General features: G+C 44.6%; 1 protein-coding gene across 2 annotated transcripts in view; it reads right to left on the bottom strand.

The window, feature by feature from the left end:
• The window catches only part of LOC118382492 (exostosin-1-like), a 56922-nt gene extending 43141 nt beyond the window's left edge, over window positions 1-13781 (bottom strand). The window contains exons 1-2 of one of the 2 annotated variants that reach the window (XM_052515462.1): window positions 12859-13781; window positions 11386-12696 (exon numbers count right to left, since the gene is read on the bottom strand). In XM_052515462.1, coding sequence (XP_052371422.1) covers window positions 11386-12335 — 950 coding nt within the window. In that variant the 5' untranslated portion in view covers window positions 12336-12696; window positions 12859-13781. Of the gene's footprint in view, window positions 1-11385 lie in introns of both variants that reach the window. The other variant, XM_052515461.1, reaches the window with a different exon arrangement.
• Window positions 13782-14405: the final 624 nt, after the last annotated feature.

Here is a 14405-nt window from a genome sequence, read left to right as displayed (position 1 = left end):
TAACATAAAGGAGATGTGTAACAATAACAAATAATAATAATAGTAGTAAAAACTATAATAATAACCATAATAATTATTATAAATAATAACAATAAATAACAATTACAATAATAATAACCATAATAATTATTGACAATAAATAACAATTACAATAATAATAACCATAATAATAATAATAATAATAAATAATAACAATAAATAACAATTACAATAATAATAACCATAATAATTATTATAAATAATGACAATAAATAACAATTACAATAATAATAATCATAATTATAATAATTATAAATAATGACAATAAATAACAATTACAATAATAATAACCATAATAATTATAAATATACATAATAACAATAAATAACTATTACAATAATAATAACCATAATAATTATTATAAATAATGACAATAAATAACAATTACAATAATAATTATTATTATAAATAATAACAATAAATAACAATTACAATAATAATAATCATAATAATTATTATAAATAATGACAATAAATAACAATTACAATAATAATAACCATAATAAATATTATAAATAATAACAATAAATAACAAGTACAATAATAATAACCATAATAATAATTATAAATAATGACAATAAATAACAATTACAATAATAATAACCATAATAATTATTATAAATAATGACAATAAATAACAATTACAATAATAATTATAAATAATAACAATAAATAACTATTACAATAATAATAATTATTATAAATAATAACAATAAATAACTATTACAATAATAATAATTATTATAAATAATAACAATAAATAACAATTACAATAATAATAACCATAATAATTATTATAAATAATAACAAGTACAATAATAATAACAACAATAATAATAATGCCCATAATAATCAATAATAATAACCATAATAATTATTATAAATAATAACAATACATAATATTAAATAACAAGTACAATAATAATCATAATAATAATAATTATACATAATAACAATAAATAATATTAAATAACAAGTACAATAATAATAACAACAATAATAATAATAATGCCCATAATAATCAATAATAATAACCATAAATAATAATAAATACCAATTACAATAACGTATTTAATGGTTATTACTAAGTTCTAATATGGTATTAATATCAGAGGATGAACCCCTGCAGGATGGCAATAGCTTCCTTATAGACAGAGAGGAAAGCAGGATTTGTCCCACAATGGGCCACTGTGAGGGAGAAACAACATGGCTTCCGCCTGGTTAAACCAGACTGCCCTCTCGCTCTCTCTCCATCTGACCCAGTCTCTAGCTAGTAAACCAGACTGCCCCCTCTCTCTCTCCATCTGACCCAGTCTCTAGCTAGTAAACCAGACTGTCCTCTCTCTCTCTCCATCTGACCCAGTCTCTAGCTAGTAAACCAGACTGCCCTCTCTCTCTCCATCTGACCCAGTCTCTAGCTAGTAAACCAGACTGCCCTCTATCTCTCTCCATCTGACCCAGTCTCTAGCTAATAAACCAGACTGTCCTCTCTCTCTCTCCATCTGACCCAGTTTCTAGCTAGTAAACCAGACTGTCCTCGCTCTCTCTCCATCTGACCCAGTCTCTAGCGAGTAAACCAGACTGTCCTCTCCCTCTCTCCATCTGACCCAGTCTCTAGCTAGTAAACCAGACTGCCCTCTCTCTCTCTCCATCTGACCCAGTCTCTAGCTAGTAAACCAGACTGCCCTCTCTCTCTCCATCTGACCCAGTCTCTAGCTAGTAAACCAGACTGTCCTCTCTCTCTCTCCATCTGACCCAGTCTCTAGCTAGTAAACCAGACTGCCCTCTCTCTCTCTCCATCTGACCCAGTCTCTAGCTAGTAAACCAGACTGTCCTCTCTCTCTCTCCATCTGACCCAGTCTCTAGCTAGTAAACCAGACTGCCCCCTCTCTCTCTCCATCTGACCCAGTCTCTAGCTAGTAAACCAGACTGTCCTCTCTCTCTCCATCTGACCCAGTCTCTAGCTAGTAAACCAGACTGTCCTCTCTCTCTCTCCATCTGACCCAGTCTCTAGCTAGTAAACCAGACTGCCCTCTCTCTCTCCCATCTGACCCAGTCTCTAGCTAGTAAACCAGACTGTCCTCTCTCTCTCTCTCCATCTGACCCAGTCTCTAGCTAGTAAACCAGACTGTCCTCTCTCTCTCCATCTGACCTAGTCTCTAGCTAGTAAACCAGACTGCCCTCTCTCTCTCTCTCCATCTGACCCAGTCTCTAGCTAGTAAACCAGACTGTCCTCTCTCTCTCTCCATCTGACCCAGTCTCTAGCTAGTAAACCAGACTGCCCTCTCTCTCTCTCCATCTGACCCAGTCTCTAGCTAGTAAACCAGACTGTCCTCTCTCTCTCCATCTGACCCAGTCTCTAGCTAGTAAACCAGACTGTCCTCGCTCTCTCTCCATCTGACCCAGTCTCTAGCTAGTAAACCAGACTGTCCTCTCCCTCTCTCCATCTGACCCAGTCTCTAGCTAGTAAACCAGACTGTCCTCTCCCTCTCTCCATCTGACCCAGTCTCTAGCTAGTAAACCAGACTGTCCTCTCTCTCTCCATCTGACCTAGTCTCTAGCTAGTAAACCAGACTGTCCTCTCTCTCTCTCTCTCTCTCTCTCTCTCTCTCTCTCTCCATCTGACCTAGTCTCTAGCTAGTAAACCAGACTGCCCTCTCTCTCTCTCTCCATCTGACCTAGTCTCTAGCTAGTAAACCAGACTGTCCTCTCTCTCTCTCCATCTGACCCAGTCTCTAGCTAGTAAACCAGACTGCCCTCTCTCTCTCTCCATCTGACCCAGTCTCTAGCTAGTAAACCAGACTGTCCTCTCTCTCTCTCTCTCTCTCTCTCTATCTGACCCAGTCTCTAGCTAGTAAACCAGACTGTCCTCTCTCTCTCCATCTGACCTAGTCTCTAGCTAGTAAACCAGACTGCCCTCTCTCTCTCTCTCCATCTGACCCAGTCTCTAGCTAGTAAACCAGACTGCCCTCTCTCTCTCTCTCCATCTGACCTAGTCTCTAGCTAGTAAACCAGACTGTCCTCTCTCTCTCTCCATCTGACCCAGTCTCTAGCTAGTAAACCAGACTGCCCTCTCTCTCTCTCTCTCCATCTGACCCAGTCTCTAGCTAGTAAACCAGACTGTCCTCTCTCTCTCTCCATCTGACCCAGTCTCTAGCTAGTAAACCAGACTGCCCTCTCTCTCTCTCCATCTGACCCAGTCTCTAGCTAGTAAACCAGACTGCCCTCTCTCTCTCTCTCCATCTGACCCAGTCTCTAGCTAGTAAACCAGACTGCTCTCTCTCTCCATCTGACCCAGTCTCTAGCTAGTAAACCAGACTGCCCTCTCTCTCTCCATCTGACCCAGTCTCTAGCTAGTAAACCAGACTGCCCTCTCTCTCTCTCCATCTGACCCAGTCTCTAGCTAGTAAACCAGACTGTCCTCGCTCTCTCTCCATCTGACCCAGTCTCTAGCTAGTAAACCAGACTGTCCTCGCTCTCTCTCCATCTGACCCAGTCTCTAGCTAGTAAACCAGACTGCCCTCTCTCTCTCTCCATCTGACCCAGTCTCTAGCTAGTAAACCAGACTGTCCTCTCTCTCTCTCCATCTGACCCAGTCTCTAGCTAGTAAACCAGACTGTCCTCTCTCTCTCCATCTGACCTAGTCTCTAGCTAGTAAACCAGACTGCCCTCTCTCTCTCTCTCTCCATCTGACCCAGTCTCTAGCTAGTAAACCAGACTGTCCTCTCTCTCTCTCTCTCTCCATCTGACCCAGTCTCTAGCTAGTAAACCAGACTGCCCTCTCTCTCTCTCCATCTGACCCAGTCTCTAGCTAGTAAACCAGACTGTCCTCTCTCTCTCTCCATCTGACCCAGTCTCTAGCTAGTAAACCAGACTGTCCTCGCTCTCTCTCCATCTGACCCAGTCTCTAGCTAGTAAACCAGACTGTCCTCTCCCTCTCTCCATCTGACCCAGTCTCTAGCTAGTAAACCAGACTGCCCTCTCTCTCTCTCCATCTGACCCAGTCTCTAGCTAGTAAACCAGACTGTCCTCTCTCTCTCTCTCTATCTGACCCAGTCTCTAGCTAGTAAACCAGACTGTCCTCTCTCTCTCCATCTGACCTAGTCTCTAGCTAGTAAACCAGACTGTCCTCTCTCTCTCTCTCTCTCTCTCTCTCTCCATCTGACCTAGTCTCTAGCTAGTAAACCAGACTGCCCTCTCTCTCTCTCTCTCTCTCCCCATCTGACCCAGTCTCTAGCTAGTAAACCAGACTGCCCTCTCTCTCTCTCTCCATCTGACCTAGTCTCTAGCTAGTAAACCAGACTGTCCTCTCTCTCTCTCCATCTGACCCAGTCTCTAGCTAGTAAACCAGACTGTCCTCTCTCTCTCTCCATCTGACCCAGTCTCTAGCTAGTAAACCAGACTGCCCTCTCTCTCTCTCTCCATCTGACCCAGTCTCTAGCTAGTAAACCAGACTGTCCTCTCTCTCTCTCCATCTGACCCAGTCTCTAGCTAGTAAACCAGACTGCCCTCTCTCTCTCTCCATCTGACCCAGTCTCTAGCTAGTAAACCAGACTGCCCTCTCTCTCTCTCTCCATCTGACCCAGTCTCTAGCTAGTAAACCAGACTGCTCTCTCTCTCCATCTGACCCAGTCTCTAGCTAGTAAACCAGACTGCCCTCTCTCTCTCTCTCCATCTGACCCAGTCTCTAGCTAGTAAACCAGACTGTCCTCTCTCTCTCTCTCCATCTGACCCAGTCTCTGGCTAGTAAACCAGACTGCCCCCTCTCTGATGAAAGAAAACAGACCCGGCCCGGCCCTAGTTACTGATGAAAGTAAACAGACCCGGCCCGGCCCTAGTTACTGATGAAAGAAAACAGGCCCGTACCCTAGTTACTGATGAAAGAAAACAGGCCCGGCCCGAACCCGATATATCCTGTCGGGGCCCGTCGTGCTGGGGTAGGAGAGCTCTAAGCCACCCAGCACCATCCACACACAGCACCACCACAGTCAGGAAGTTTAAACAGGACACATTCCAGGGGCCATTGACTGCATCCCAAATGGCTCCCTATTCCCTATATAGTGCACTAATTTTGGCCAGAGACCTATCAGCCCTGGTCAAAACCAGTGCACTAACTAGGGAATAGGGAGCCAATTGGGATGCATGCTACAGAGTGGGGTCCTGCTGCTGGGAAGTGACTGAGTCAACAGTGGGAGGTAGGCTTTCCCTGCTGTCACCGGGGCAATGTACCCAGACTACCCCACTAACCCATCAATGAGCCACAGTCCAACACACAGGGCAGGGTTTGTGTTCATTAGGCAATAAAACGCAATGAAAACAAGACTCAAAACAGGCCGGGGGGGGGGACTAAGAGAACATTGTCCAATGAGAAGAGCTTGTTTTGTTTTAAAGTGGAGAGGTTTCAAAACGTTGTGCCCTGATGAACGTGTGCCAGCTGAGCCACAGTCAGAGTAACAACAGTACTGCAGGGTCTGGAGGACAGGGAGCCCACTGACTAAACAGAGACCGGGTCAGTTTATTCAGACGGTTTTAATGCCAGGGACCTGGGCTTCCTGGTCATTCAGATGGTTTTAATGCCAGGGACCTGGGCTTCCTGGTCATTCAGATGGTTTTAATGCCAGGGAAGAGACCTGGGCTTCCTGGTCATTCAGATGGTTTTAATGCCAGGGACCTGGGCTTCCTGGTCATTCAGATGGTTTTAATGCCAGGGACCTGGGCTTCCTGAACATTCAGATGGTTTTAATGCCAGGGAAGAGACCTGGGCTTCCTGGTCATTCAGATGGTTTTAATGCCAGGGAAGAGACCTGGGCTTCCTGGTCATTCAGATGGTTTTAATGCCAGGGAAGAGACCTGGGCTTCCTGGTCATTCAGATGGTTTTAATGCCAGGGAAGAGACCTGGGCTTCCTGGTCATTCAGATGGTTTTAATGCCAGGGAAGGGACCTGGGCTTCCTGGTCATTCAGAAGGGTTTGGCCTCAGAGCAGCAGGAACAATATGCAGTAGCTCTGTGACTGACTGACTGACTGATAGATACTGGACTGTCTGTGACTGACTGACTGGCTGACTGGCTGACTGACTAATTGATTGACTGCCTGACTGATAGACTGACTAACTGACTGACTGCCTGTGACTGACTGATAGATACTGGACTGTCTGTGAATGACTGACTGACTGACTGACTGCCTGATTGTAGACTGTGACTGATCGTAGACTGTGACTGATTGTAGACTGTGACTGATTGTAGACTGTGACTGAGACTGATCGTAGACTGTGACTGATCGTAGACTGTGACTGACTGAGACTGATCGTAGACTGTGACTGATCGTAGAGGGTGACTGAGACTAATCGTAGACTGTGACTCATCGTAGACTGTGACTGATCGTAGACTGTGACTGATCGTAGACTGAATGATTGTAGACTGTGACTCATCGTAGACTGTGACTGATCGTAGACTGTGACTCATCGTAGACTGTGACTGATCGTAGACTGTGACTGATATTAGCAGCACCATCAGACCAGCAGTGGGAATTCTAGACGTTGACTGGAGATTAGACCCATCTGGTTCAATAAAAAGGGAGGACAAACTTGGATTAAAAGATTCAACATATGTTGCCTCCTGGTTTCAGAGTGGTGGGCCTTCAACTGGCTTTCAATGGTTTCAGAGTGGTGGGCCTTCAACTGGCTTTCAATGGTTTCAGAGTGGTGGGCCTTCAACTGGCTTTCAATGGTTTCAGAGTGGTGGGCCTTCAACTGGCTTTCAATGGTTTCAGAGTGGTGGGCCTTCAACTGGCTTTCAATGGTTTCAGAGTGGTGGGCCTTCAACTGGCTTTCAATGGTTTCAGAGTGGTGGGCCTTCAACTGGCTTTCAATGGTTTCAGAGTGGTGGGCCTTCAACTGGCTTTCAATGGTTTCAGAGTGGTGGGCCTTCAACTGGCTTTCAATGGTTTCAGAGTGGTGGGCCTTCAACTGGCTTTCAATGGTTTCAGAGTGGTGGGCCTTCAACTGGCTTTCAATGGTTTCAGAGTGGTGGGCCTTCAACTGGCTTTCAATGGTTTCAGAGTGGTGGGCCTTCAACTGGCTTTCAATGGTTTCAGAGTGGTGGGCCTTCAACTGGCTTTCAATGGTTTCAGAGTGGTGGGCCTTCAACTGGCTTTCAATGGTTTCAGAGTGGTGGGCCTTCAACTGGCTTTCAATGGTTTCAGAGTGGTGGGCCTTCAACTGGCTTTCAATGGTTTCAGAGTGGTGGGCCTTCAACTGGCTTTCAATGGTTTCAGAGTGGTGGGCCTTCAACTGGCTTTCAATGGTTTCAGAGTGGTGGGCCTTCACTGTTATAAACACGCTGGGCAGTATCACTGTTATAAACACACTGTTAAACACACTGGGCAGTACCACTGTTATAAACACACTGTTATAAACACACTGGGCAGTACCACTTATAAACACGCTGGGCAGTATCACTGTTATAAACACGCTGTTATAAACACTGTTATAAACACACTGTTATAAACACGCTGGGCAGTATCACTGTTATAAACACGCTGTTATAAACACACTGTTATAAACACACTGTTATAAACACGCTGGGCAGTACCACTGCTATAAAAACACTGGGCAGTACCACTGCTATAAAAACACTGGGCAGTACCACTGCTATAAACACACTGGGAAGTACCACTGCTATAAACACACTGGGAAGTACCACTGCTATAAACACACTGGGCAGTACCACTGCTATAAACACACTGGGCAGTACCACTGTTATAAACACACTGGGCAGTACCACTGTTATAAACACACTGGGCAGTACCACTGTTATAAACACACTGGGCAGTACCACTGTTATAAACACACTGGGCAGTACCACTGTTATAAACACACTGGGCAGTACCACTGTTATAAACACACTGGGCAGTACCACTGTTATAAACACACTGGGCAGTACCACTGTTATAAACACACTGGGCAGTACCACTGTTATAAACACACTGGGCAGTACCACTGTTATAAACACACTGGGCAGTATCACTGTTATAAACACTGTTATAAACACACTGGGCAGTACCACTGTTATAAACACACTGGGCAGTACCACTGTTATAAACACACTGGGCAGTACCACTGTTATAAACACACTGGGCAGTACCACTTATAAACACACTGGGCAGTACCACTGTTATAAACACACTGGGCAGTACCACTGTTATAAACACACTGGGCAGTACCACTGTTATAAACACACTGGGCAGTACCACTGCTATAAACACACTGGGCAGTACCACTGCTATAAACACACTGGGCAGTACCACTGCTATAAACACACTGGGCAGTACCACTGCTATAAACACACTGGGCAGTACCACTGCTATAAACACACTGGGCAGTACCACTGCTATAAACACACTGGGCATTACCACTGCTATAAACACACTGGGCATTACCACTGCTATAAACACACTGGGCATTACCACTGTTATAAACACACTGGGCAGTACCACTGTTATAAACACTGTTATAAACACACTGGGCAGTACCACTGTTATAAACACACTGGGCAGTACCACTGTTATAAACACACTGGGCAGTACCACTGTTATAAACACTGTTATAAACACACTGGGCAGTACCACTGTTATAAACACGCTGGGCAGTACCACTGTTATAAACACGCTGGGCAGTACCACTGTTATAAACACACTGGGCAGTACCACTGTTATAAACACACTGGGCAGTACCACTGTTATAAACACACTGGGCAGTACCACAGTTAAACACACTGGGCAGTACCACTGTTATAAACACACTGGGCAGTATCACTGTTATAAACACACTGGGCAGTACCACTGTTATAAACACACTGGGCAGTACCACTGTTATAAACACACTGGGCAGTACCACTGTTATAAACACACTGGGCAGTACCACTGTTATAAACACACTGGGCAGTACCACTGTTATAAACACACTGGGCAGTACCACTGTTATAAACACACTGGGCAGTACCACTGTTATAAACACACTGGGCAGTACCACTGTTATAAACACACTGGGCAGTACCACTGTTATAAACACACTGGGCAGTACCACTGTTATAAACACACTGGGCAGTACCACTGTTATAAACACACTGGGCAGTACCACTGTTATAAACACGCTGGGCAGTACCACTGTTATAAACACGCTGGGCAGTACCACTGTTATAAACACGCTGGGCAGTACCACTGTTATAAACACGCTGGGCAGTACCACTGTTATAAACACGCTGGGCAGTACCACTGTTATAAACACACTGGGCAGTACCACTGTTATAAACACACTGGGCAGTACCACTGTTATAAACACACTGGGCAGTACCACTGCTATAAACACACTGGGCAGTACCACTGTTATAAACACACTGGGCAGTACCACTGTTATAAACACACTGGGCAGTACCACTGTTATAAACACACTGGGCAGTATCACTGTTATAAACACACTGGGCAGTACCACTGTTATAAACACACTGGGCAGTACCACTGTTATAAACACACTGGGCAGTACCACTGTTATAAACACACTGGGCAGTACCACTGTTATAAACACACTGGGCAGTACCACTGTTATAAACACACTGGGCAGTACCACTGTTATAAACACACTGGGCAGTACCACTGTTATAAACACACTGGGCAGTACCACTGTTATAAACACACTGGGCAGTACCACTGTTATAAACACACTGGGCAGTACCACTGTTATAAACACACTGGGCAGTACCACTGTTATAAACACACTGGGCAGTACCACTGTTATAAACACACTGGGCAGTACCACTGTTATAAACACACTGGGCAGTACCACTGTTATAAACACACTGGGCAGTACCACTGTTATAAACACACTGGGCAGTACCACTGTTATAAACACACTGGGCAGTACCACTGTTATAAACACACTGGGCAGTACCACTGTTATAAACACACTGGGCAGTACCACTGTTATAAACACACTGGGCAGTACCACTGTTATAAACACACTGGGCAGTACCACTGTTATAAACACACTGGGCAGTACCACTGTTATAAACACACTGGGCAGTACCACTGTTATAAACACACTGGGCAGTACCACTGTTATAAACACACTGGGCAGTACCACTGTTATAAACACACTGGGCAGTACCACTGCTATAAACACACTGGGCAGTACCACTGCTATAAACACACTGGGCAGTACCACTGTTATAAACACACTGGGCAGTACCACTGTTATAAACACACTGGGCAGTACCACTGTTATAAACACACTGGGCAGTACCACTGTTATAAACACACTGGGCAGTACCACTGTTATAAACACACTGGGCAGTACCACTGTTATAAACACACTGGGCAGTACCACTGTTATAAACACACTGGGCAGTACCACTGTATAAACACACTGGGCAGTACCACTGTTATAAACACACTGGGCAGTACCACTGTTATAAACACACTGTTATAAACACACTGGGCAGTACCACTACCACTGTTATAAACACACTGGGCAGTACCACTGCTATAAACACACTGGGCAGTACCACACACTGTTATAAACACACTGGGCAGTACCACTGTTATAAACACACTGGGCAGTACCACTGTTATAAACACACTGGGCAGTACCACTAAACACACTGGGCAGTACCACTGCTATAAACACACTGGGCAGTACCACTGCTATAAACACACTGGGCAGTACCACTGTTATAAACACACTGGGCAGTACCACTGTTATAAACACACTGGGCAGTACCACTGTTATAAACACACTGGGCAGTACCACTGTTATAAACACACTGGGCAATACCACTGTTATAAACACACTGGGCAGTACCACTGTTATAAACACACTGGGCAGTACCACTGCTATAAACACACTGTTATAAACACACTGGGCAGTACCACTGTTATAAACACACTGGGCAGTACCACTGTTATAAACACACTGTTATAAACACACTGGGCAGTACCACTGCTATAAACACACTGTTATAAACACACTGGGCAGTACCACTGCTATAAACACACTGGGCAGTACCACTGTTATAAACACACTGGGCAGTACCACTGTTATAAACACACTGGGCAGTACCACTGTTATTCCATTGTATTAATGAGGTTTGTTTCAATATATCGACTGAGTTAATGAATTCCCTTGAGTCCGAACAACCTCAGACAACAATGATCCATTAATGTGTCCCACGGCCAGCCACACATCAAGGCTGGTGAGTGATGTCACACTGCCACCCTCACAAGTACCTGAAAAATCTAAAACGACAACAGACCTCTCTCTCTATACAGCACCGTGACAATAGTAATGTACTTACTTGTCATATTCGGCGTTGTCGATGTCACAGCGGGCATCCTTGTGCTTCTGCCAGTCTCTCCCGTGTTTACATGTGGTGAGCAGCACCACGTCCTCAGAGTTATGGACGTGATATAATGCATTCCTCGTGTCTGATCCGATTCCAGTGAGGTATCGTTTTCCTTTGAACACGAGTATGTATTTCCTGTACGGTGGGATAGAGTTGTATTTTAAATAGCCCCTCTCCCCTCCGGCGCTGGGGTGGTCTTTCCCAAAAAGAGGGATGGAGACATCGAAATTGGGTCTGAAGTTCTCCGTGCCGATGCTTGCCTTGGCTAGCATGGCCTGTCCAAAGTCGAAGCCCAGATCTTCCGTGTAGTCGGGCCAAGTTCCCGAATAGAGGTTGAAGATGAGGTGATTCTTTCCGTTATTCCACAGATGCAAGTTCTGGACTTTAGTTCTGAGGTTGTGAACATACTGCGGAGACAGAATGTCCCTGTCTAGAGTGTCCAAACTCAGGACAAACAGACAAGCCTGTCCCGGGTCAGACGTATAGAACCTGGAAGCTTCAATGGAAGATAAAATATTCTGATAACTCTCGGACATCTTCTCTCCTTTCTGTTGCGGGTAAACGTAAACTTTAAATCCGTTGGTTTTGCACAAGGAAAAATCAAAGCAGGAGTCCATCCGGCAACGTTTCCCGTTATAAACTCCCGAAATGACATCCCTCTTCTGTCGTGGCGATATGTGAACGTTGTACTCCTCGGTCTCCATTTGGTCCCAGGGGCTGAACGGCTGCAGGGACCCAGAGAAGTGGTGCCACTGGGGACTCCGGTGGTGTCCATCGAGGCTGCGGTCATCACGCCGGTTGTTGCTTCTGGATAGCGGGGTTTGCATCCCTCCAAAGTACAACAACAGAATGAGACACGCACCGGCGGAGAACAGAATTAAGTACCGTTTTTTGGCCTGCATGTGTCCTTCGATCAGGGTCGAGATGTCTAGTAAATCCAACGAGCCCCGATGAAGTTTCACTCCTCTCGCCACTACTTCCAATTGAACGGCTGCGCCATCTTCCTCCAGCCAGGAAGGGTTTTGCGCTCAACACGTCCACCACCTTCTGATTCCTTTCCCCAAGCCGACGATTGATCCAGCGCATGTGGGCGATTTATTATGATCATTTACTTCTCCCCTTGTCAATAGTTATGGCGAACAGTGGCTATCTTCCAGCACTTAAAGAGTAGACTACCTTCCTGGTAAGTTAGGGATTGAAGATGCACCCGGACCTTACATTTCTTTATGCTATTAGCGGGTTCATCTTCAGTGTTTCATCTGCCTGTATGACAAAAGAAGGAGGTATTTTCACTGACACTTTCTTGCTTTGTAGCCTAAACGCTCCAGCAGCACACAATCACAATGTTCTAGCCAGCTACACAGGGCGACAAGAATGTAGCCAACTTGGCTAGCTTTCCCAAACATCCAGAGATTCAGGACTCACATTATAACGGTCCGTGTTGAACTGCTCCACGGTCCAAACGAACGATATAACATAACGTGCCAAGCCTGCTATCTCGACATATGAATTTCTGCAAATTCAATAAATAAGTTGAAAGCAATTCGACTTAGCAGCATTCACAACACTCTCTCTCTCTACTCTCCCTAGTCCAAGGAAAGACAACTCAGTCTCTTGAAGCGTCGGGAAATTATTGTTGATACATTTTAAACAAACATATCCGTAACATATCCCAATTGTAAAAAAAAAAAAAAATGTTTGGTGAGTTGTTCTGGATCTCACACAGAGGCATTCCAACCCTACGGCGTCTGATGACGATATGACGTTCTTCCATAACGCACTGGGCTTTTTCATTGGTTCGCGTCATATCCCGAAACAGGCGGGGCTTCCGCATCCCATTCACAACTGGAGACCCGCCAAGAGTAAACTCACCCTAGAGGTTAGAGATGCATGGCAGGGTTTCTCTATTGCATTGCTTTTATTTGAAATATATCTCATTTTAACAGCACATTTTGGTTCGACCTCTCCTGTTAAATAATAAACTGTTATTTATTTATACATCTTGCTCCTTTGCACCCCAGTATCTCTACTTGCACATTCATCTACCATTCCAATGTTTAATTGCTATATTGTAATTACTTCGCCACCATGGCCCTTAACTCCCTTATCTTACCTCGTTTGCACTCACTGTATATACACTTTTTACTTTCTTTTGTTCTACTGTATTATTGACTGTATGTTTTGTTTATTCCATGTGTAACTCTGTGTTGTTGTATGTGTCGAATTGCTTTGCTTTATCTTGGCCAGGTCGCAGTTGAAAATGAGAAGTTGTTCTCAACTAGCCTACCTGGTTAAATAAAGGTGAAATAAAAAATAAAAACAAACACACATTTCTAACTCATTTTCATTCATCCTCGTGATGATAGTCTAGGACTATATTCTCATGTATTCTTTAGGCAAATGCAGATTACAGACAAAACTGCTTCCTTTTGATTTTCAGCTCATACTGGGGCTCAAACCCAGGAGCTCTGCCTCACAAACACACCGTGACTGACCACCCTTCTGAAGCGTCTTATCCAGCCGTCACCGAAAAGCTAGCTACCGGAGCCATTCAGCTAGCTACCGGAGCCATTCAGCTAGCTACCGGAGCCATTTAGCTAGCTACCGGAGCCATTTTGCTAGCTACCGGAGCCATTCAGCTAGCTACCGGAGCCATTTAGCTAGCTACCGGAGCCATTCAGCTAGCTACCGGAGCCATTCAGCTAGCTACCGGAGGCATTCAGCTAGCTACCGGAGCCATTCAGGCTGAGGATTGAGCTTCCCATCTGCTACACTGGTACAATAGTTGCAAAGCGCTTTGCATCTCTCCTTGCATGGCACTAATACACTGTTGTTCCCATTCAGCACAACCTCTGACCCCCCTAATCTCACTATTCTGATTGGACTTTGAGGAACTCTGCAATGAAGACAGGAAGAGCCATGTCACAGCAGAGCACCAGACACTACGGCTGAATTGGTTGGCAGCGTTCTGC

This window comes from Oncorhynchus keta, unplaced genomic scaffold (genome assembly GCF_023373465.1).
Source record: "Oncorhynchus keta strain PuntledgeMale-10-30-2019 unplaced genomic scaffold, Oket_V2 Un_scaffold_26089_pilon_pilon, whole genome shotgun sequence".
In the NCBI taxonomy this organism is placed as follows: domain Eukaryota; kingdom Metazoa; phylum Chordata; class Actinopteri; order Salmoniformes; family Salmonidae; genus Oncorhynchus; species Oncorhynchus keta.
This window is presented reverse-complemented; position numbering and strand designations above follow the sequence as displayed.